This window comes from Eupeodes corollae, chromosome 1 (genome assembly GCF_945859685.1).
Source record: "Eupeodes corollae chromosome 1, idEupCoro1.1, whole genome shotgun sequence".
Lineage (NCBI taxonomy): Eukaryota > Metazoa > Arthropoda > Insecta > Diptera > Syrphidae > Eupeodes > Eupeodes corollae.
The window spans coordinates 190,741,350-190,767,070 of NC_079147.1; the positions used below are offsets into that span (position 1 = coordinate 190,741,350).

General features: G+C 32.4%; 1 protein-coding gene across 3 annotated transcripts in view; it reads left to right on the top strand.

The window, feature by feature from the left end:
- The window catches only part of LOC129939081 (proton-coupled zinc antiporter SLC30A2), a 222,710-nt gene extending 221,158 nt beyond the window's left edge, over window positions 1–1,552 (top strand). For all 3 annotated transcript variants that reach the window (XM_056046950.1, XM_056046949.1, XM_056046951.1), the window contains one exon: window positions 1,392–1,552. In XM_056046950.1, coding sequence (XP_055902925.1) covers window positions 1,392–1,537 — 146 coding nt within the window. In that variant the 3' untranslated portion in view covers window positions 1,538–1,552. The remainder of the gene's footprint in view (window positions 1–1,391) is intronic.
- The last annotated feature ends 24,169 nt before the right edge of the window (window positions 1,553–25,721 follow it).

The window sequence follows — 25,721 nt, forward strand, 5'->3', positions numbered from 1 at the left end:
TGAAAGTCCATACTAGTTCGATATCCGTCATATTACCAAAACGCAATATTTCAAATAAATTAAAAGGACAAAATGTTTTAATTCGTCACTATTTCGTGTTTTGGAATGAACTTTGTCATACAATTTAGCTCATGTTATTTAGATTTTAAGTCTAAGGTCACAAGTTGTCAGTTTTACCATAACAAACTTATTTACTTACTGCTCTCTACAATAAGCTTGTGAAATAAAATAAAAACAACCGCAACGAATTTTGCAATTATTCAATACATGTTTTCTACTCTTTTGCTGCTGCTGCCTCTCAATAACCTATACCTGCGCCTTACCAAATCTACCTTAATTTATCAAACTTGCATTTTAATTCTACATATTTGCCACTTTTCAGCTTTCCATCTGTAGGTACATATGTGTAAAGGTATGGTGTATAAAGGAATACCATATACATATGTGTACATCCTTGCTAAAATTAAAACCACAACCACACTTGAAATTTTAATCCAAAAATTCTTCTTCTATCTAAACAAAAATTAAACAATTAGGTAAGTGGCTACACTTGCTACGGTAATACTTGCTTTAGCAGCAAAAATAAACATTTTATCTACTCTACTATATATCCTTATTGCTGCATCTTCGTCGTCCTTAAACTGCAACGTTTTCATGTTCCATTCATTTGTATAGGTATCGGAAAAGAAATGAACAACAACAAAAAACAAATAATAAACTTAACAACACGTGCAAGGACATTGTCACATCTCTCTCTTCATAACCTAATAACGATTTATATGTATTCATATAAACTGAGTACGTATATATTTATCGGGAACAGGATAAAAAGTTTTTCCTATGTTTTTAAGTTCATCTCGAGTGCTTCTCCTCTCTCTCTGCAAATATCTGCATTTTCCTGCTTTTCCGAACAATTTCTTGTCGTTTCGGCAAATTTTCCGTGTGTTTATTTGATTATGGTACACAACAATGTGCATTGTCCTTGCAAAATACAGAAATACACAATCCAACTTTTGTCATTACGTGAACGAAACATCCCGAGTCGAAGGGAGGTCCTTTTTACCTCCTTCCTTCCTTCCAAAAAAAAAAGTTTTCTTTTCTTCTCCTTTATTTACTGATTAAGTTATCTGGGTAGATTTTTATTTCCACTAACCGTCCATCGTCGTCTTCATCTTCGTCTCATGCTCTTTTCTCTTTGCTCTGTGGGTCTGGTCTGTTGTTTGTTGTCCTCTTGCATATCCTTTGGATATTTTCCTGCCTAGGGGTATTTATTTTTGTTTTATTTTAAATTTTAAATTGTGTTAAATATTTTTTTGTATTTGTATTTAATGTTGATATACATATACTAACATTTGTATTGTATTTTGTTTTTTTTTTTAACTTATTTTTAGCGCCCGGTGCCAATGCAAAGAAAATCCTGCAGGATGCAACCACTGCAGTGCATCTTAAGTACAATTTCTTTGAGACAACAATTCAGATTGAGGATTTCACGCCAGAAATGGAAGATTGCCAACAGTGCACTGTTCCCGTTAGTTAGGCGAAGGATTCTTCAGTAGTTTATATATTTATATAGATATATGAAATACATATATGTATATATGCATGTGTATGTGTGCATGCATTTCTTTTTATATTTTCTACTTTTTTTGTTTGTAGTTTTATGAGTTAAAAATATTGTTATTTGTAGAAAAAATTCTTATGCCAATGCTAATTACTGCTTATTGTTTCTTTTTAACAATTATTTTTTGGTTTCTTTGAAAATATTCTTATTGCCATTTTGTCACAAATATATTGTTATATATTTGCTAAATTAACTTCAATAATGATGTATGTTTATTTTTGCAATATTTTTAGATCTTAGTATAAAACTAATACGCATCTTAGTTAATATAACTAAAATAAGTACCTATGCATATGAAGACTTAATAAAATGTGTATATTATGTTGTTGAAAGAACAAACAAATATCTGTTCAAAATTCTAGCATTGAAATTTTTAAATTCTAGAAATGGGGGCGTGACAAGTGGGTAACAACTTATTTATCTTTAAAATAAAAAATATATTAGATATTGGAAATTGCACAATTACCCGATACTGGTAGCATCGAAAACAAATTTCTAAATTAGAAGCTTATTATAGGTTCTTAGCATTTATTAAGAATTTTAAGTGTTTAATTTATTTTCTGGATCGTTTTTTTGTATATGTAAGCCAAATGTTAATATTTTATCTTGATGCACTGTGAGATATTTTGCTTCAGGTTTCCATTCTATAATTGTGCCATCTATAAGAAGATTATTACTTTGTAAAAAGCACTCTTTTCTTTTTAGAGTGAAAAAGATTGATTCTTATTTTCCAGTCATGGAAGAAGCTTTCTATAATATTTAGACTAGATTGCAGATTTTTTTCGATTATGAAACCAACTAAATCCGAAGAAAAGATAAAAGGGGCTGGGACGCAACCCACACTGATAACTTCTAATCCCGTCTGTCGATTTGTCTTGCTTAAAAGCTTGTAGGTTTTTTGTGTTTTGTTAAAAAAGTTGTCAGTTGAATTATTATAAAAATTTAAAAATTACCAACAATATTTTGAATATAATAAAATAGTTTGATTTCAAAATCTATTTTTTCCGACGAGATTTTTACTGGAAAACCAATTTTAATAGCATTTCTTAAAAAAATGTATTTATTATATAAAAAAAATAAAATTTGGATGAATGAAATAAAATTAAAGTCAATACCTTTCATTGTTCACGAAATTTAGAAAACCGAACATCAATTTTTGCAGATTTTAATTTTTTATGAAAAAGTGATTTTTTGGATTTTTTGTAAAAATTTACTTAATGTCGAAACAATATTTTCTGTTAGATAAAATTAGTTTGAAGCCAATGATTTTAATTTTTGAAAAGATATTTGTACTAATTTTTAACATTGCATTTTTTTAAGGTTTTTATTCTTTTCCGTTTTTCTCAAAATTGTACTTAAGTTGAAAATAATATTTCTAATACGACGAAATTATTTAGAAGCCATTTGAAAAGATATTTGAGCGAAAAATACATTTTTACCAACTTTTTTTCATTTTTCTTAGATTTTTCTCAAAATATTACCGATTATTTGTAAACAAATTAATTTAAACCCAATATCTAAAATTTTTTAAAAGATATTTGAGTCGGAAATACATTTTTACGAACTTTAAGTAAGGTTATTATTTTGTTTTAACTGTCAATTCGCCTTTTCTCAAAATGTTGCTGAATGTTGATATAATATTTCTTATAAGACAAAATTAGTTTGAAGCAATAACCTGAAATTTTTAAAAAGATATTTGAGTCGAAAATGAATTTTAACCAACTTTTAGTAATGTTTTTTCTAGGTTTTTATTTTTTATCATCATATTTATTTATTTAAAATCATATTTTGCTCGAAGGATATTCGAGGTGACAAATATTTGTTTTCATTTTGCTTATTATAAAAAAACGTTAAATCGATTTTTTTTCCAATGATACAAAGTCACTAGCGTTATTGGTTCGTGAGATATTTCTGTCAATCAAAGTGTTCACCTTTTTTTTTAAATTGATGCGGTAGAAAAACCACCCACGCAATTGTTTGAGAGTCGTTTCTGCATCTTTCTGCATTATAATCTTTAAAACAAAATTTATTTGAAGTCGACATCTCTACTGGTTCTTGAGCTATGGACGACGAAAAATACGTCGCGAACATACGGACGTACGTACACATGTACGCACAGATATCTCTCTAAAAATCTTTTGTATCGAGCCTATAAACTTCGAAAAATGTCAACATTTTCAATTTGACAAATCGGACCGATTACAATAACTTTCTGAAGGAAGTTAACAAGTGTCATCTGCAAAAGTTGGTGTTTTACAAAAAGGAAGTAATAGAAAATCGGAAGTAAATATTGAGTATAGAATAGGACCAAAAACTGATCCTTGTGGCACACCTGCCGTTGTATCGTTTCTTTCAGAAAACCAGTTATTGACTGAAACCTTAAATTTCCTTGAAGTTAAAATGATTGAATTAATTTTATTAAAAATACGTTGAAGTTGAGTATCAATAATTTATGTAACAGTGCATTATGCCAGACCGTGTCGAATGCTTTTTCGACATCAAGAAGTACCTTAAGTTACTTTTTATGTGCTTAGTAATCCTATGTACTTAATGGACTGTACTGTGATGCAATCCGAAACCGAACTGCTCGTTTGGTAAAATATTATTGTTGGTTAAGTGTAAATTTATTCTAGCTTTAATTACTTGGTCAAAGCATTTACTAATTTAACTTAATAAACTAATGGGTCTGTAACTATTAGGTACATAGATTAGCGTTTTTAACAGGTTTTAAAATCGGTATTATCTGGACAGTTTTCCAATTTTTTGGAAAATAGCCAATTTTAAGACACTTATTGAATAACACTTGCAATCATTTCAAACCCACTGTTGGCATGCTTTTCAAATATATATTTTTAAATGCTATCAAAACCAGCTGATTTTCTTGCTTTAATATTTGGAAGTATACCTATGATCTTATCTAGCAAAATCTCTTTTTTGAGGTTTTGATTAATTGAGTTGCTGACAATTGATAGAACATATAGAATTTTGTTTAAGGGTAAACTAATGAGGGGTATTACCGATGAAATGTTTGAGGCGTAGCAATACAACTGGCTATTTCACTAAAGTATTGATTTTAAAAATAGCAATAAATTAATGACAGACAAGAAACCTTGCGATGGTGCTTAGAAATACAAAAGTTTCAGTTATTCAAGAGACTCAAATGGGGTATTGGAGTACCTGCCCAGATATGGGAGTTGTACTCAATTTTAAAACGAATATGTATATGGTTTATAAATTAAAGCCAGATTAGAAGGGGTAAAAAACTTCTTGTATAGTCGGAGAAAACCTAACCTAAAGATTTAGCAGCGTTTTTGTCGACTTCAAAATCTCCACAAGAGATGGTTTGTTATGCTTATACTAAAAAGTATTCGGTCTGTTCAATGGATAGTGGCATTATTGGAGGGTTACGCTTTTGCTACGGTAGACAGCATTTTGAGTTTTCGAAGCATTAAATTCTATACGGTTCTTGATTCCACATTGGACTTTACTGTCAAGATTAGAATTTAATGAGCTATCATACGCTGCTGTTGGAAGTCCAAATCCGAGGAACAAGGATGAGAATCTAGAAACGAATATGAGAAGCTGTGGGCACTGTCATCAGCGAAACAATTAAGTGGGTTAGAAGTTTCAGACAAAATATCATTTTTTTAAATAAGATAGAGTGTCGGAGACAAAACAGAGCCTTGGGGTACACCAGCATTTATTTTGTGGATATCAGTTTTGAACGCGTCCAATATTACTTGAATTGAACGGTCCGAAAGGTAATATCTAACCCAACAAAGAAGAGATTCATCGACACCAAAAGCACACATTTTTGAAAAGAGAGCTTGTTGCCAAACTCTATAAAATGCCTTTAAAATATCAAGTGGAATAATCTTACTTACAAAACAATGTAAAGATTTGCTCCACTGTTCGGTTTGATGACCATAAGATTAACAGTGAAACTATTGCTACGAAAGCCATATTGCCACTCATTAAGATGTTTTTTTTTCAAGATATTTCTTAAGCTGAAAATTGATCAGCGTTTCCATAACCTTGAAAAAAAGGATCGTAAGTGCAATTGGACGATATTAAGAGATAGAGAGGATTCGTCGGACAAATCCAATTTTCCATCCAATCGGAAAGAGACCTGTAGAACAGGAAAAAAAAGGTTTTGCCAGCGTTAAAGAGCACCTAATCGAACTATAGCGGGGATACTATCCGGGCCAGCGGATTTGTGAATATCAAGATCTGTTGTTCTTTCTCTTCTGTCCTTCTGTTTTGTAATAATGTCTTGTGTTGTTATCACCTTACATAGTCTAGTTGCTCAAGGTGCTGTGTTCTCTACTCTGCACATTTATTGCAAACAAAATACAAACAATCTTCCTGGTTTAAATCTATTGAGAACAGATTTCAAGCCTATGTTAAAAATCTTGAAACAGCCCTATAAAATTTACATCTTGTTCAATCGAAAATAGTTGCTATCTTATAAAAGACTACATCTATGAAGCTAATGGAATAAGTTGCGATCAAAATTTTAAAAAAATAAAGAAGATTTAATATACATATGTAGATGCTGCCAAAAATTTCAACAAAAAGTTATGTGTGAGAAAAAAAGACGTGAATACTAGAACGTTATCATTAAGGTTTATATCCCACTTTCAACTACTTCTTTCGGAACCAGTGGAGTCAATACCATCGTATCCTGAAGTACTTGCAACTAGCATCACCACTTTTAAAAGTAAAAAAGCCCCTGGCACGGATGGAATACCGTACGAATTTTACAACAATACCCTGTTTAAAGAAACGTACAGGTTATTCATAGGCATTTATGAAACAACAATCATTTGAACCTCTTTCGAAAAACCGCTATTGAAAAAAGGCAACGCTAATGATGCCACAACCTATAGTGGATTGTCCTTCTTGGACACTTTGTATAAAATGTTTCCGTCTGTTCTCCTTAATAGGCTTGTGTTACAGAAAATAACATTTTGAACGTATATCAAGCTGCGTGTCTCAAAAGTCGACCAGGTCTACAATTTAACTTGCCATATTCAGCTTCAATGGAGTCAAAAGATGAATCTCTACACCTTTTATTGTCGATCTAAAAGCTGCATTTGACAACTAACACAGTAACCCACTTTGAATGTGCTATGAGTGCACTTCTTTTTATTCTATTCTTGCACGAATTTCCAACACGATTCATTTTGAAAGATCTAAGTGCTTCTAAACTGCAAATTCGTAAAGACAGTTTTATTAACTACTGTGCTAAATGGAGTTTAACAGTCGTTCTTGACTTGACAAATCAGAAATAGTGATCTTTCGCAATGGAGGCCCAAGAAAACTATTTTTTTTTCTGTGGTGTGGAGAACCATTACATGTGAATATCTTGAAGTTATTTCAAAGTATAACATGACTTGGACAGAGCACATAAATAACAGATTAAGTATTTCTAAAAATGCTAAAAAATCTACATGATCTGAGTTTCTAAATAAAAGTATCCGATACTCAGCTGAATTCGAAGTCCATGATGCGGCTTCCAGATGCTGTACAAGTGTAGGGCTACAAGGAGTATGGAGTACCAAATAATGTATTACACTTAGAAATGGAATTTCAAAAATCGATCTTGACAAACTTTAAACTGAATTTTTAAAGTATTCTCAGAGTCATGGAGCTACTAAATAATAACCTTCCCAAAATCGTTTATTAAATTATTATTCTACTGGGACAACTAAGGAAGGATGCTTTTTTCAGAAACGTCAATCGAAAACCCCTTCACACTTAATATACTGCAGATACGTAACTCATAAAAAAATCTGCTGAGAATTCTTAGAAGAAAACATCGGAGTATATTCATAAGCAACTGATAGCAGTCCATGAAGATTACTATAACTCATCCTACACTAAGGTCCCCAAATAATTTTGGGATTCGAATCTACAAGAGAAATATTAGGGTTACGTACTTTAAATGCAAGAGCTTTCCAAAATTGCACCATTAAATTATGAACGATTTGTAACCTCAAAGCAACCCAAAGTACATAAAACTTTGGTGGAGTTTTTCACATATTCCGGGAAACAACTTATCGGAAGCCATCATTTAAACAGATTTCAGTTCCTAGATTGCTCAAATGGTCAAAACCATTGTAATTTATATTTAGTTTTAAAATATGCCTTTAATATCGACATCGAATAAAGATTAAATTTTTAAAAAATTCACGTCATGTGAGCTCACAATGTCTTAATTTATCAAGCCTTTTTGAACCTGATATCCAACTAATATTAGCTGTGGTAAAATTAATTTTAGAACAAACAAAACTGTTTTTATATAATTAAATAATATATGGAAAAGCTGAAATGGAGACTTTTGATAAACCACTTAATTTTGTATACTTAAAAACTATTGGAGGAGTTTTTGAAAAAATAAGTTTTTCATCAATTTTTTCTTTCTAAAAAATTAATTTTAGAACTGTCCAGTATAAGTTTATGTCAACTAACAAGGAAATTTTGTCCAATAACAAGAAAAAAAATGCGCATGTTCTCACAATAATTAACTCTACAAATGTCATTAAAATTTGTGTAGTTGTTTCCGAGAATATTTGCTAAAAAAATGCTAATTAAAAGTAAATATTATCTAACAAGCAACATTTCTTGTGGGTGGTTTGATTTAAAGTGTTTAATTGGCTGACCAGCGTCGTTTCTAAGAAACCAATAACATAATCAGAAAATATATGTAAGTTGTGGTAATGTGGGCGAACTTTAATTCAAACTCATTTTATTTCATAAATGTCATCAAAATATAAAAAAATCGTTTCACAAAGAAGTATCAAATAATCCCGCAAATACGCTACAAATGAGTGACTGCACAAAGAGCGGAAATTTAATTGGAAACGCTGTGGATATTTCTGAGAAATCCTGGAGAGCGTATTTAAAATTGGATGAATTTAATTGAAACACTAGTTTTTAGTTTTTTTTTTTTTTCAAATAAATAGTTGTCAAAGATTTAATTTTGTTTATACAAAAATGAATGTTATTTAGGAAAAAAATATTCGTCTACGAATGATAACTTATACATGAATTCATGTGTTTATGAATTTGCTTGTGATATGAAATTTTGACCATGAAGAAATATTTTACATTAAAAAATTGAAGAAAAAAAGTTATATAACAAATACTGTTAAACATTTCAGTAATTAAAGGAAAGAGAAAAATTTACAAATTTGTAGTATTGTGAAACTTATTTTTCGGTGCTTCTCTTTTCGAAGTTTAAGACATTGATTGGTTATAACTTGATTTAAAAACCAATTGTTTTACAAATTTTAGTAGTTTCGTATGTGCAAAAAACTCCAGTATCTTATTTAAGCAAAGAAGAGCTTTTGTGATTACTTAAAAATCGTGCCAATAATTTTTGCTCCTCATTTTCTTTACTGTTTTGTTTTTATAACTCGAGTACTCTCAAAGGGTTTTGAATACTTCGAAAACACAGGAACGGAGATCTTCGTACGAGTATATTGGTTTTGAATTTTTGAACATTTCAATGACAGGGAAAGACAGAGTGTGGTTAGACGTTCCAAATTCGCGCAGTAGAGCTAAAGAACGAATATCTGTACTAGTGTACTTCACAGTACTGATGTTGAACTCAATGGTAATGGCAATCTTAGAAGTGCGATTAATACGGTCGAACTTTTTAAGGGGAGAGATGCAAAGGGCTATTTAACTAGAGCATATGATGTTAATATAGGGTAATTTTTTAAAAGCTATAGGAAAGAAACACATGCAATTCAGAAAAATGCATGAAATCTTTATTTTAATCGATAGCACGGTTCATATAAATTAATGTTTGAGGAATATTTCTTGCAAATTTTGACTTGACTGCGCCTCAAATGGTCCATCCGCTTAGTCCAATTTTGGCATACTCTTTCCAATATTTCGGCTGATATCTCACGAATAAAAGCTTCAATGCTGACATCCAATGGGTGAATTGTCTGTATAGATATGAGCATTAACATAACCCCACAAAAAACCGTCTCAAGGTGTTAAATCGCACGATCTAGGCGGCCAATTGATTGGTCCCGAACATGAAATAAAATGTTCACCGAACTCGCCTCTCTATAACTCCATTTTTGCGCGTGCTGTGTGGCATGTGGCACTGTCTTGTTGAAACTACATGCCATGCAAGTCAAGCTCTTGCATTTTGGGCAAAAGAAAATTGGATATCATCTCACGGTAGCGCTCACCATTCACAGTTACGTTACAATTCGCATCATCTTAGAAGAATTACGGTCGCACCAAACCACACCTTTTCTGGATGCATAGGTAGTTCATTCAATGCTTCTGGCTGATATTCACTCCAAATTCGACAATTCTACAATACAATTTTTCGGTAAAAAAGTTGATCTCTGTCTAACTTTCCAAGAGCCCATTCACCAAAAATTTGTGTGTCGTTCAGCTTTAATTCTTGCACCATCTGTATTTTTAATCCTAAAGCAAATTTTTCCACGTTTTAAAGTAACAGAGGCCCAATTGGTTTGAACGGTAACGAATCGATAATTGATGGTCATCATTAACACTGGCCGATATAACTGCGATAGTCTCTTCAGTTCGCACTTTACGTAAGCGTGTTGGTGGTTTAATGTCTAACAAGGTAAATTTGGTGTGAATAGCCCGAATAGCCCCTTCAGTGGGCCGATTAACAGAGGACATATTTTAATAATAAAATTCAATAATTTGCAAACGTTGTTCGTTTGTAAGACAATTCATGGTTAAATTATAGACCAAACTGAAGATGTTTGACAGTGAAACAAAACTCGAAACGTTCGTCAGGTGTCACAACCAGTGTTGCCAAAAAGATAATAGCTAAAAAATCACCCTTTATTTCACAATTTTCCAAGTCTTGGGAAATAAACTTGTCCCTTTTGAGAGGGTACTTGTTTAGAGGCTTCAGTTTATTTATAACAGTATCCAAGAATCAAAAGATTCAATACAAATATTTGCACGAAAGGGTATTTTTTTAGGAGGGGGGCACATGAGAGTTATTTGAACTATATATCATTGTTCTTAGTTTAAGGTTGTTTTACTTATTCTGGTAACCTGTTGCAGACTTGTAAAGTGTAATTTTATCAATTCTGCTTCACTTCCATTGGTTTCGAACTTAGAAAGTTGTTACGTACCTGTTATTCATTAAAGTATAAATTGCGAAGTTCCGTATGCCAACTTAACCCCTTATTAAAAAGTTCCACCAGTGAAATTATAAATACCCTAACTGTTTAAGTTCAAATTAAATGTCTTACTTAAAGTCAAGTCATTATTTTAAATCCTTCAAATGCAAGAACAAAAATACATTTATAAAAAGGACTATAGACTATAGGGAGTAGGTTTAATAAGTTTTTAATAAAAGCTCCTTAAAAAAAATATATAAATTCCTTCAAAGTTTTTCTTCATACAGAAACGAGTATACGAACTTATTCAAGTATACTTTACCTCATAAGAAGAATTGCTGCTGGGGAAGAAAAATAAATATATTTTCTACCCGAATGACTTCAATTTATATCTTTCAGAGAATTATTGCACTTTTCTGTGGCTGCACCAGAAAAACTCTGTTTTATAGCGCCAACTTTTATAAATTTCAGACTTATTGTTTTGTAGGCACTACAGGCAGCAAACAGAAATAGCAGCAACAGCACTAAAAGCTGTAGCAGTAGCAGCAGCAGCAACAAAAGAAAAAGCAACAAGCACCAGAAATGCGTTGATACATTGTACTTAGCTACCTACCTCCATATACCTACTCCTTCACAATAATGTTCTCAATCTTTAAGGTACCCCAAGCTATTTCTCATCTTAAAGCTAAGGGCTGCTGCTACCGTCATCGTCGCTGCCGCAAATGCTGCTGCTTTCATCGCGCTATGCTATATTTCTCTCTCGCTCTCCTTTGATGGCACGTCGTCGTCGTCTATCCCGCCTCCCCCATAAATACCAACAGCCTGCAGCCGCTTTGTTAATTACTAGTATTTATCCCTGTTATCCTTTTTGAAAATTCAACTAGATTTTCGCAAAAGAAAAGGTCCTTGCTTAACCTCTTTTTGTGTTGGGCCTGTGCATAGATCCCGACATCTCGTCCGCCGACCAGACTTGTGAATTGAAATAGAATGGGTATTGTCGGTTACTTTTTTGTTGTGTTTTTTAATTTCTGAAGGACCTCATTCATCCCTGTGCTGCCGAGCCTCACCAGGACTACCGAAGGCCAAAATAAGTATTAATGCGGCTTAAACTGAGCATTACCATAGCTTCTTTAGTGTTTTCTCTCTAGAAGATATTTGTATAGGGACTCTTCAGGTCTCCACCATATCCTTCATCATACCGCGCGGCACCTACAACATTTCTCCTCAGCTCAACTGAGCTCAGGAAAGACAAGAATAATGCCTTACTTAATATTTTTTTCGGGAATTTAATTTACGGGAATTTTATTTTGTCTACTGACGCAGAGTTGAAACAAAAGTATAAAAATATTTTTCTTTACGGAGGAACTCAAAAAATGTAATACAGCAGGCATCATTTTGAGATTTAGGGGGGAGGGGGGTGGAGCAAATCGGAAGGACACAAAAAGATTTATACATTTTATTGGATTTTCTATTCCCTGTTCCCATATTCCCAGATTTCTGAGTATTCTGCGTGTCTTTTAGCCAAAAAGTTTGATTTAACACTTTTACTTGAAATAAACAAATATAAAGGATGTCAAGATAAAGATGAAAATGTTGGCATCCTGTCGAGGAATAAGATGGTCAATGGAATGAGGAGGGGATGTAGAAATATAGATAGAGGTGATGTAGTAAGCTTTTATATAAGAGGGATAGAGGTCTTTCTCTGCGATGATGATAACTTTAAGAACTCTCACCCTCCCCTAAGATCCTTAACTTACTTTCTTCTTGAATTTATATTTCTTGTTGTGTTTAACGAAAGAAGAAGATTTGATTAGGTAATCTGTTTCTGCTTAAATAATAATAATAAAAGCTGATTTTATTCGGATTTGCATTAAAGAAAAGCATCAGATGACAACTGAATTTATAGAAAATACAACAAGAAGTATTGTAAAAGTTGAAGAAGTTGTTTTCTTTTTTAAAACATCAAAGGTGATTAATGGCTTATGGTTGTTCTTGTTTGGGGTTTAGCGTAAAATTTAATTTGAAGGCAATTTTGTTTTGGTTTTGTTTTTGTATTTGTAAAGAGATATTTAAATGAGAAATAATATAACTTTAGTTGAAGAGGAGAGATATTCAATCAAAAATATATAAATAAAAGATTTTTTTAAATTGTAAATCTTGTCTTTTCAAATTGAATAACAATGAGTAAAGAAATTATTTAAATATTAAAATGAAAGAATTGTAAACAACATTATTTTGGTAAGGTAACTAAATTTTGATTGTATGAATTAGTTTTAAATTTTTTTTAATACTTACTTACTTAGTTCCTCAGACCTTTTAAGTCCGTTGGGAACTCTTAAGGGACATAGGGCCTTTACTACCTCTACGCGCCATCGTGTACGGTTTCGGGAGATGTGTTTCAGCTCCCTCCAACTTTTGCCTAGTTTCCGCCTCGACTGTCCTGCTCCATGGACTTCTCGGTTTTTCTCGGATTCCACTGCATTGCTTGGCCTACAATGCAGTCATTACCTTTTCAAAGCGTATGTCCAATCCATTGCCTTCGTATTATGGAGTCTCCAGGTTCCTGGCCTGTCCTTCTATGAAGGACCTCATTTGATATACGGTTTGGCCAGAAAATCATAAAGATTTTACGAAGACATCTATTCACGAAGGTTTGCATCTTTCTTTTAATGGCTGAAATAACTTTACAAGTGCTGCCGCCATAAAGACACATATTCGACATTTGTGTGAAAAATTCGTAGCTTTGTTCTAAAGCTATTAGAGTTATTACTCCCAATTTTCGACAACAAACCAAACGCCGCTTTTGATTTGCCGATGCGGCAGGTGACGTCTTGTTCGGTTCCACCTTCGATGGAGACGATACTTCAATAGTATGGAAAGATCTCCACTTTTTCCAACTGTTTTTTTCGGGTTCCGATGCTGATCGTTTTTGTTTTGCTGGAATTAATTTTCAGACCCACAACTTGTGCTTCTCTCTCCACACTTGTTCTCATTTGATGGAGATCCATGATCCTATGAGAGAGTAAGCAAACATCGTCCGCGTAATCCAAATGCTTAAAATAGTATGTCAAAGTCCATTGGATCCCTCCGCTACCTTACAAAGCTATACGCAGTACATCGCTTTTCACTATAACAAAAACAATATTGGTGACAGAATACAGCCCTGTCTGACTCCGCTACGGATTTCGAAATCATTTGACAGCTTACCATCGTGCAGGACGTGGCACTTGGATACATCATATGTTGCTTTAATAATATAGCAATTAGTTTTTCGGGGATGCCTCTCCTCCGCAAAGCTGACCAGATATACTCCCTTCTAACGCTATCAAAGGCCTTCTTGAAGTCGATGAACAGCAGGTCTATTTTTTAATGATTGATATGAATATATGTTAAAATTATTTAAGTGGAATTTCGAAAACTAATTTGCATATAGCTCTCAGTAGTTTCTCAAAAACTCACCTGATCGCACTTCCACAGTGCAAAGAAACAAGTCTAAGTCTTAAAACAAAATCCACTTGTTGAGTATCAGATTTTTTAGATTTGTTCTGTTTTGTTGATTGCCGTCAAATCAAGGTAGAGAGGGACCGTAAAAGCCATGGACAAGTGCTTACATCAGGAATGGAATTTTTTAATTATCTTAGGAATTCCCTTGATTCCAAACATGTTTGTATTGCGCTAATCGATAAGAGCTTGAGAGTGATATTTTTTACTAAGGGCTGGACGGAGAACACAATATCAATTGAACATTTTCCAATCGCATTGCTCAATATCATCAAATTTTAACCAATGGAGGATACAGGGGATGTCAAATGAGCTTAGTTACAAAAGCAAAGATTTCATCTACCGATTTTTCTGTCAAAAACAAATTAAATCCTTGTTATAATCTTAAATTATTTTCATAAGATCTTTTCTGGTATAAAGACTATATATTAAGATTTTTAAGAAGAAACGTAGAATAGGAGATCGTCAATTCGATATTATATTTTGAGAAAACAGTATTTTTTATTTACTTAACAAAACTGAAATTACCTTCAAATTCCTGAAACTATTCTTCAATTCCATATTATTTCTTTTGACTTACAAAGAGAGCTAAGTCTTACACTAAAAGCGTTTCTTTAAAAAGTGATGCATCTTTTGTGCACAAAAAATTTTAAGGTCCGAAGTGAATTTGCTTTAGTCTAAAAGTAAGATTTTAACATGAATTTTAGGAATATAAATGGAAATTATGTACCGAAGAACAAAACTTATTTTTCACTCCAATTTTTATTTTTTTACTTCTTATTGATCAAAATATTTTTAAATGGTCTTCTAGCATCAACTTCAATCTAGAAGTAAGCAAACTATAGTTGCAATAGGCCTCCGGAAATTGCGTCGCAAGAAAATACGCCAAACAAATTCTGAAAATTCTTTATCTTAAAAATACTGTTTTATTTTCCTAGAAAACAAGATGAAAATTTGTTGCCAACATTTTGGGTTTTGCATCTAATTTTTTGTAGGGGTTTTTCCATTTATAGAAATGGGAACAAAAATACTATATTTTATTTTTTGGAAAATCAACATTTCAGTTGCTATAATCCTACGACACATTTCTTTAGAAAAACCCTTATATAGGGTCCGCCAAATAACTTTTTTTTTTTTAAACAAGGTGCAAAACATCTAGTGTAGCTTCAGCTGTGTGGCTTATACCGCGGTCCTGTTGAAACCAAATGTTGCCAATATCCTCCTCTTCAGTTTTTGTGAACAAAAATTCGTTCAACATGATAGCGATCGCCATTGACTGTAACGGCCATTCTCTGCTCATTTTCGAAAAATGGCCCAATTATGCCACTGGACAAAAATCCGCACCAAACAGTGACTGGTTTGGGGTGTATCGGCTTTTCAATGTATTTGTGTGGGTTTTTTGTGCCCCAAATGCAACAATGTTACTTGTTAACATACCCACCAAGATCAAAATGAGCTTCTTCTAAAAAGATAATTTTTTTGGCAAAATCGGCATCTTCTCTAAGTCGATCGCAGTCAATATTTCCCAGCGTTGTTCGAGCGTATGCACAACCATACTTGTTCAGCGGAAGTTTACCATTCTCGAAATAAGCACTATTTAAAAAAAACGTAAGATGGCGGATCGTGAAAAATTTAACTAAAAAATTATGTATTACGGGTAAACCGTGACCACCCTTGGTCCAATTTTCAGTCAATTCAGTTTAAGAAAAAACAAATCGCTCTGTTTTCAGAATTTTAAAAATTTCTTTGTCCACGATTACTTTTCAATACGGTTCGAAAATTGAGTTAAAAAATTAGGAAATGAGGAATAGTTACTGTCCCCTGTTACCTCCCAGCCTGGGCTGGATTGGATTTGAAGTTGCTTCTTTATATTAGGAGAATGCAATGTTTCAAGTTTTATATACACAAAATATATTGCTTTTGATTTGCAATACTTATACCTAAAAATTCATGCATATATAAATTGGTCACAAATAATTGAACATTTTGAAATTCAGAAGAAACTTAACCAATACAATTTGTTCAGGATTACAATCCCAAAAAGCACGAAGTACTATTCACAGAAGTATTACACCTTCTAAAACGCAGCTTTCCTGCTTTGAGACCGGTTTCAATTCCCAAAAGTTGCAAATGGGTTGTCCGATAGAAGGAATTAAGAAGATAAAATGTTTCTAAGGATCTACTTTATTGAGTATCACATTAATTTCAATTGTATGTATTTTTATTTCATTCGAAAATAAAAATAATTTTTTTTAATACTTTTTGAAATTATTGTTTTTTGTTTGTGCCACCATTTTTCTTGAAACTAATCACTTAGACTATATATGTAAGCCGGCCAAGGCTTAAAAAACCATCCTGACAGGGGCATCAAAATTAGTTCTATTGCAATGCGGTTCATGCAGATATACAAAGCCCTACTGGACCAAAGAAGCTCTGCTCCGTCTTATGCCAGGCGTGTTTTGACGAAGGTAAAGGAGCCACCGCCTGCCGCCACCGGTCAACAGTTTTTAGTCCGATATTGTAGATTATCGGAGCTGCTAATATATCCTGTGTTAGATCGCACCTGTCTCAGCAGAGGAATGCATGAAGTCGCTCAAGTGTTCGTCGTTCGGAAGGAACACCTCCTAAGTAGCCAAACGCGAATATTTCTAAATCCCTAATTACTAAGGATTGTTTTTCGACTCGAGTAACTTTTTCAACAACAATGACATTAACGCCGGGAAAAATAAGCTGGCTTCTAAATTCATGTTAACATTTTTATTATCTCATTGGACTAATTTTTTAGTGATACAAAAAGAAAACAGTGCAAACTTCGTATTTTTTTAGATATTTAAATGACTATTTAGCTTTCTATAAAAAAAATACCAACTGAACATTTTAAACGACCCTAAGTTAAATTATTCACCTTTTTTAATTAAGTTTGATGTGTGGGTTTTGACATTTCTTGACATGAAGCAAAAGAAAAGCTGTAAATTATATCTAAACAATTTTGATTTTATACGACGAAAAATGATACAAAGTCGAATATCTTGACAACAGCTTAAATTTCAATAAATATATTGCATACGTTTTGGAGTTTTCAAAGAATGGCAATTAAAACTATAATTAAAAACATCAGGTCGAAGTTATGAGTAGAATCCCTCCTCTTATTTAACTGTCCCTTTAAGGAGACAGTCTCAAAAAATCGTATTTTTTGCGTACGTCCGTACGTTCGCGTCGTTTTTTTCGTTGTCCATAGCTCAAGGACCAGTAGAGATATCGACTTCAAATAAATTTTGTTATGCAGAAAAGGGCTCTTAAGAAAATTGCGTGGGTGGTTTTTTTTACCATAGCAGTTTAAAAAAAAACATTTAGAGACTTGAAATTCATTTTATATAATATATTGTAACGTGATACCAAACAAATATATTTTATGAAAAAAAAATCTAATTAATGTTTTTTTTATAAATCAAAAAAACTGAAAAAAAAAATTGTCTCCTCGATAATTTTACGAATACAAAATGATTTTAACTCCAAAATAATTGTGTACAACGATGAGTAACGTTTTTAACATCTGGCCCAAAGCCCAATTGACAGTTTTTTTTTTTATAAAAAAATAAAATCCAAAAAAAACATTGCTCAAAGTTAGTAAAAATTGAATTTCGACTTAAAAATTTTTTTTAAAAATTTAAGATTATGAATTCCAACTGATTATAACTTATAAAAAATATTGTTTTTAACATTCGGACAAATTTTGAGAAAAAAACGAATTGACAGTTTTTTGACAAAAAATATAAACCTAAACAAAAAAATTAATAAAAGTTGGTAGAAATTGATTTTCGACTCAAATATCTTTTCAAAACTTTTAGATATTATATTTAATCTACTTTTATCTTTAAAAAAAAATGCTGTCAACATTCAGTACAATTTTAAGAAATATCAAATTGACAATTTTTTTACAAAAAATAAAAATTTAAAAGAAAATTTAGCAAAAGTTGGTAAAAATTGATTTTCGTCTCAAATATCTTTTCAAAACTTTAAGATATTGACTTTAAACTACTTTTATCTTTTAAAAAATAATGTTGTCAACACTCATTAAAATTTTGAGGAAAATCTAATTAACAGTTTTTTTTTTACAAAATAAAACAATATTAAAGCTTGGTAAAAAATTACTTTGCACTCAAATAGCTTTTAAAAAATTAAAAATATTGTCTTCAAACTTTTTTTTATTTCTCACAAAATATTGTTCATGATATTCAGTAGATTTTGTTTTTAAATCCAACAGTCCGTTTTTTATAATAAAATAATTAAACCTACAAAAATAGTACGCACATTTGGTAAAAATTGATGTTCGGTTCTTGATATCTCTCAAATTAATGTTATTCATCCAATTTATAAAAATTTAAGAAATGCTTCTAAAATTTGTACAAATTTGTTTCGACTTAAAATCTATTTAAAAAAATTACCTAATATTGTTGGTAATTTTAAAATTTGTAAGAATAATTCAATTGACAAATTTGTTAACCCAACACGAAAACCTACAAACTTTTAAGCAAGACAAATCGACGGACGGGATTTGAAGTTATCAGTGTGGGTCGCATCCCAGCCTCTTTTTTAGTATGAAATGAAAATTTTTATGCAAATGAAAGTTTTCAATGTTCGAGAAATGGAAACATTCCGAGTTAATTCAGTATTCAAGACAGCCGCCAATAAATATTGTAATGAAAGCTTTCTTAGTGCATCAATCTCCTTCATTTATGATTTTCTTGTCAGCTTTAAATGCAAATATGTCAAAGTGCAACAAATAGATTAAGGAACTTGCCGAACCAATTCTTCAATTCCTGAAAAGTTTTGTTCATAATAGCTTCCATCATTTAAATCCAGAACTGGTAGAAAATCAAAGTTATGTGAGAGTTAATTAAAATTGTCCTTTTTCTTTGTTCTCGACTATGGTAGTTGTAACGTTATGTTTATTTTTGTTCGTCCTGGATACGCTTTCTATCGTTTATTGCTTACAAACATAGAAATATGTTCCCATTCATAAATACAAATTATAAAAAAAACCAATAACCGATTATTATCAACCCTATTGTAATATCACACACACTTTTTTACTTGGAAAAACAAATTAATCCTTGAGGTTATACATTGTCCTATTGCACCATATCAAAGTTGTATCTGTATGTAAAAGGTATGAAGTTTTTTCCCTTTGTCATTCGTAGCTATAAGAGTAAACACATGCGTCATCGATTTCATGGAAAACATGCATATATATAGATTTTCAACATACAACATCAACATCCATTCACATTATCCCGCAAAGATATGAAATCTGCATCAAAAGCAATCCAATCTTCTTTGTTACACAGAGACAGAGAGAAAAGAACTGATGACTTTAACAGGATATCGAACTGGAAAATTGCTACTAGGTACGAGTTCTCGAGAACGTATGAACTGAACAACATACTCGTCTCGTATATCAGTTTTTCAAAAAATAAATCGAACAAAAAACAACAACAACAAAACGAAAGGAAAAGAAAAGAAATCCTTCCTAACTCGTCAGGTATTATTAGATATGTTCAGGACGACTGACTGAACGGAACCGGAAACATTGGGAATCGTTAAAGGCATCCGTGCATTTTTCTCGGATTTCGCTTGATGCATCTTCAAGCATATTTCCTCCTCCGTTTTTCCGAATGCAACACGTCAACTAAAACCAAACTGTATATTGCTACACTGCACTGTCTGGTTGCAAACTTTACCATACACCCCTACATACATCCTCACAAAGACTGATGCAATGCCAGGGTAATAATACGCAGCTTACAAAAAGGACCTTTTTTCTGCTGTTGTTAAAGCCACCAACCTATACGTGTGGGGTGGTTACATGCAATACCACATCCGGGTCCGGGTTGGAAAAAAAAGGAAAAATCTTTTGAAACTATAAATGGCAGAGTGTAATCGCGAAGCGTGGAATAGAAAGGATAAACTATGTATTCCTGTCCTGGCAGCTGTTACTTTGGAAAAGCGATCGCTGCTCTGCTGTTGTATAGATGCGTATGTGTTGCGATGGTTCTTTTTTGTTCGAACAACAAAGTGAGTTTGTGTTGATGTGAGTGTGGTGGGTTAGGGGCTATATGGGGACGACAAATGGGGAGGTATTGCAATTTTCATCATTTTCCATTCACAGTAATTTTACAAAGGAACATTGGAACACCACAACGAGGAAAAGAGAACAAAAAGAAATAAAACGATTTTGGGTAATTCGCGTGCATTTAATTCGGGAATGACGAACATCGGATTGAGTGAAACAATAAAAGAGACATGGCGTCGCGTCGCGGCGCATTGCACTGTCAATGTGCTGGAAAAGGGAATTTTCTTCTCAGAAATCCCTTTTTTGAGGAGCTTATCTACCTCAAACACAGAAACATAATCACCTGTGATTTAAAATCTTAACGTTTCATACCGATCATGTGGAATAATTATAACTATGTTCCTTATTCTTAATAATGTGGGGATGTGGGGATATGTGTTGAAGCAGAAGCAATATTAAACTTTATTCTTAACACCCACAGCTTCAACGATAAATAAAATCGAGCTTTTTAATGAAAAGACTGAGGTTTTTTGCTTTTAATTTAATTATTTTCGATACATTTTAGGTACCGGTCATGTCACAAGTATCCGACCACCGTTTTTGTTAAAAAGATTACTATGTCCAGTTTTTAGAATAAACGGCACCAGTATACGGCCACATAACTGTATGTAAAATTATTTTTTTTTGTAAAAAATGATTCAAGAAACTGCTGCAGAAGAATCAAAAGAATCACTTGCTGTTAAGTGAAAATACCTTAAGCCATAGAAAAGCGGCTTCGAAACATAATGTACCAAGAAGTTCGTTGCAGGATAGGTTATAATGATAAAGTTGATGACTCTTGTCAAACTAAAGGGCTTGATACTTATTTAAACAAATAACAGACTTAAATGTAGCAAAGTGCGGGTTCCCTTAAAAAAAATCTGATCTTTTAAACACCGCCGGTCAAAGAATAATCAAGTCTAAAAAAGAGATAATCCGTTTAAACATTAACGCCCAGCCAGACCGATGCTTAGACCTTTTTTTTAAACGTAATACATTCTTAAGCTTTTTATATGCCTAATTTTTGTAATCATGAAGTGTTAATGATGGTTTTTTGGTAATAACTAATAACAAAGTGCCTTTAAAAAGTGTTAAAATGCGTCTTGGACACACATTTTTTGAATCAGCGGAATTTGTCTGATATTTTGCTATATGATTGTTTTGGTTATGGTTAACAGGAAAAAAGTTATTAAGGATCTAATTTGCAAAATTCGTTTAAAAAATGTTAAAATGCGTTTGGCAAGGGGAAGGCTGAAAGAAAAACGTTTTGGACAAACTTTTTGTGACATCGGGGCACCATAACCTATTGTTTATATATCCATTTAAGTGGTTATCAATTCGACCCCAAAATTGAAATAATTACCATTTTCGAACGCCTACCCCCGCCCCCGGTAAAAAAAAAACCTGCCAGACGGTTGAGTTTGGCATAATGTTACGTATCATCACTCTACTCCTAAAATTTGATGCCGGCTTTTAGACTATTAGGAAAGCTAAGACTTTATAAAAGGGCAGATAGTGGTGACAAAAAAATAGTGTTGAGAAATGGTTTCGCTATGTCAACAGTTTCCTTAAAGAACAACAGACACGAAGATCCCAATAGAATTTCCAAAGGAAACGAGTTTTACACTGTGCCCTAAAACAAGTAAAGAAGGTTCACCAAACGGTTTAAAAGTATGTACCAAGTACAATTGATGAAAGAAAAAGACAAAATTACAGTGCTCCCCATTATATTATTTAACCTACTACCTCAAGACACAGCTCATCGTCTTCAACCAGCTGACGTACGGGTATTTACCCCAAAACGACGATTGGGAGAAAACGGTTCGAGAATGGCATAATATAAATATTGGATCCGTTCTCACACAGAAGGATTTCTGTCCTCTTTTGGAGACTGTCCTTAGAAAAAATAAAAATGTGGCACAAACAGCTAAAAACTTGTTTCGAAAATGTGAACTTTTTTTATTTAGTTCGGATACTGTGGATTATAATAAATGTATTCAAGCCATGCTAGAAAACTTTTCTTTCTAACATGAAGAAGAAATCTCCTTGCAAACATTGCAGCATTTTTCAACCTTGAACACATTTGAAGAGAATTGTATTAGCATCTGTGGAAGAATTTCAAGAGACCGAAAATAAAGATCGTGTCTCACTTAATATCAACGTGGTTTTTGATATGAACGATAAAGGGATACTGCAGTTATCTGCAGATTTAGGTACTGATCAACAAAAGATTTCGGAACATGCTAACATAGCACTACAACTTCCAAAACCGAGTTTTTATAACCAGTATCGGGAAATCCTCTTCTTCATAAATTTACACGATAACACCAACTTCTTCAAAAATATCTCGTCTTAACTCTTTACCAGCAAATGTTTTTTAAACTTCAAGATTCAACTCGTTATAGATTCCCTATCACTTAAAAAACAGTCTATAAACCTTGAAAATATTATTGCAAATAAAAGTAGACTTTTATCCTGTTCGCCGTTCCGCGTAATATCACCGAGTTGCCTATCCAAACATTTGTTTACCCCGAACCTTTTAAAAACAAAGGTAGCACACAAACTTGTCGATCTATTAGTGTAATTTCTTCATAGGCTTGAAGTTTTATCTTTAAGAGCAATCAAGGTATGATTGATAGCAAAACTCTAGGAATGATGAAGAACCAAGAAGAAAAAGACGAGAAGAAATCAAATGGACGAAACAAACAAAAATGCAAAAAAAAAATCAACAACAACAAGTGTCAAGAAATTCTGGCAAGTGATGCGGTAGAAGACGGGAATCACCATTTGGCTACAATGGTTTAAACAGCTTACGCACGTTTCGTATTTTGTTTCACTGTCAAACATTTTCAGTTTGGTCTAAAATTTAACCCTGAATCGATTTAAAAACGAACAACGCTTGCCACTGAAGCGGCCATTCGGGCTATTGTGACTTAATTTCGCACCAAATTTACATTGTTGGATATTAAACCACCAACAAGCTTACGTAGAGTGCGAACTGAAGAAAATATCGCAGCTTTATCGGCCAGTGTTAATGATGACCAGAAATAATTGATTCGTCGCCGCCGTTATCAGCAACTGGGCCTCTTTTACTCAACAACGTGGAAAATTTTGCAAGATTTAAAGCCGAACGACCTACTTCAACGTAAAATTTTTTGGTAAATGGGCTTTTGGAAAGTTGGCCAAAGATCCACTTTTTACCTAAAAATTGTGTTCAGCGACGAAGCTCATTTTTGCTCAAAGGGTACGAAAATGAGTAAAATGAAGATTTTGGAGTAAATATCAGCCAGAAGCATCGCAAGAGCTACCAATGCATCCAGAAAAAGTAACTGTATGGTTCGGTTTATGGCCTGGTGGCGTCATTAGACCGTACTTCTTGAAAGATGATGCGAATTGTAATGTAACTGTGAATGGTAAGCGATACCGTGACATGATATCCAACTTTTTTTGTGCCCAAAATGCAAGAGCTTGACTTGCATGACATGTGGTTCAACAAGACGGTGCCACATGCCACACAGTACGAGCAACAATGGAATTATTGAGAGGAGAGTTCGGTGAACATTTTAATTCACGTTCGGGACCGGTCAGTTGGTTGCCTAGATCGTGCGATTTAACGCCTTGAGACTATTTTTTGTGGGGTTATGTTAAAGCTCGTGTCTATACAGACAAGCTCGTTTCAATTGGCAAAGAAAACATTGAAGCATTTATTCGTGAGATACTGGCTGAAATGTTGGAAAGAGTTAGCTAAAATTTAACTAAGCGGATAGACCATTTAAGGCGCAGTCAAGGTCAACATTTCCACGAAATAATATGCAAAAATTAAACTATATGGACCGTACTATCGATTCAAATACAGATTTCATGAATTTTTCTGAATTGTATGTTTATTTTGAAAAACTTTCTTAAAGCTTTCTTATAGCTTTATTACACTCTTAATAAATATGAATGCGAGTAGTTTGTAATGGCCAATGGAACGTTTTTTAAAATATCTAAAAATGTGAGTTCCATTTCTTGAATAATCATTATTTTGGAATAAAAGTGATGGCATTTTTAAAATTCCCTGCCAAAAATTTCATAAGTAAAATAAAAAAAGAGGCTGTAATGCGACCCACACTGATAACTTCCCATCCTGGCTTAAAAGTTTGTGTATATATCCGCGTATCAATTTTTACCAAATTTGCGTACTAGTTTTTCTAGATTTTATTTTTTATGAAAAAACGGACTGTTGGATTTGTATACAAAAATTACTGAATATCGAAAACAATATTTTCTGTGAAATAAAATAAGTTTGAAGCCAATATTTTTAATTTTTGAAAAGCTATTTGAGTCGAAAGTAAATTTGTATTAAGTTTTAGTATTGTTTTTTTTTAGAGTTCTATTTTTTTTTTAAACTGTCAAAAAGATTTTTTCATAATTTTAAGGAATGTTGAAAACAATATTTCTTATAAGATATAATCAGTTTAGTAAATTTTTGATAAGATATTTGAGTCGAAAATCAGTTTTTACCACTTTTGTTCCATTTTTTTTAGGTTTTTAATTTTTTGTAAAAAAAATTGTCTTTTCGATTTTATTCAAAATTTTACTGAATGTTGACAAAAATATTTTTTGAAAGATAAAAGTTAATTTAAGCCAATATCTCAAAGTTTTGAAAAAATATTTCAGTCGAAAATCAATTTTTACCAACTTTTATTAATTTTTGTTAGGTTTTCATTTTTTGTAGAAAAACTGTCAATTCAATTTTTCTAAACATTTTTCAAAATGTTGAAAACAATATTTCTTATAAGATAAAATAAATTTGAAGCCCAAATTTCAAGTTTTTGAAAAGATATTTGAATCGATATTCAATTTTTACCAACTTTGAGTAATGTTTTTTTTGGATTTTTATTTTTTTTTATAAAAAAAACTGTCGATTCGACTTTCTCAAAATTTTATCAGATGTCAAAAACATTATTTTTCGTTTTACAAAATTGTTTTGGAGCTGAAATTATATTTTAGTCGTAAAATTTTGGAGGTGAAAAAAATGTTTTTTTTTTCAGTTTTTTTTTTTATTTATAAAAATAACCGTAGATTGGATATTTTTCAAAAAATATATTTGTGTGGTATCACGTTACAATATATTATATAAATTCTAATTCAAATCCCTAGCGTTTATGGTTCGTAAGATATTTAGGGTTAACCAAAATGTTCATCTTTTTTCAAACTGCTATGGTAAAAAAACCACCCACGCAATTTTCTTGAGAGCCCTTTCTGCCTCTTTCTGCCTCATTATCTGTATAACGAAGTTTTTTTGAAATCGATATCTCTTCTGGTTCTTGAGCTTTGGACGGCGAATAAAACGTCGCTTAAATTAAAA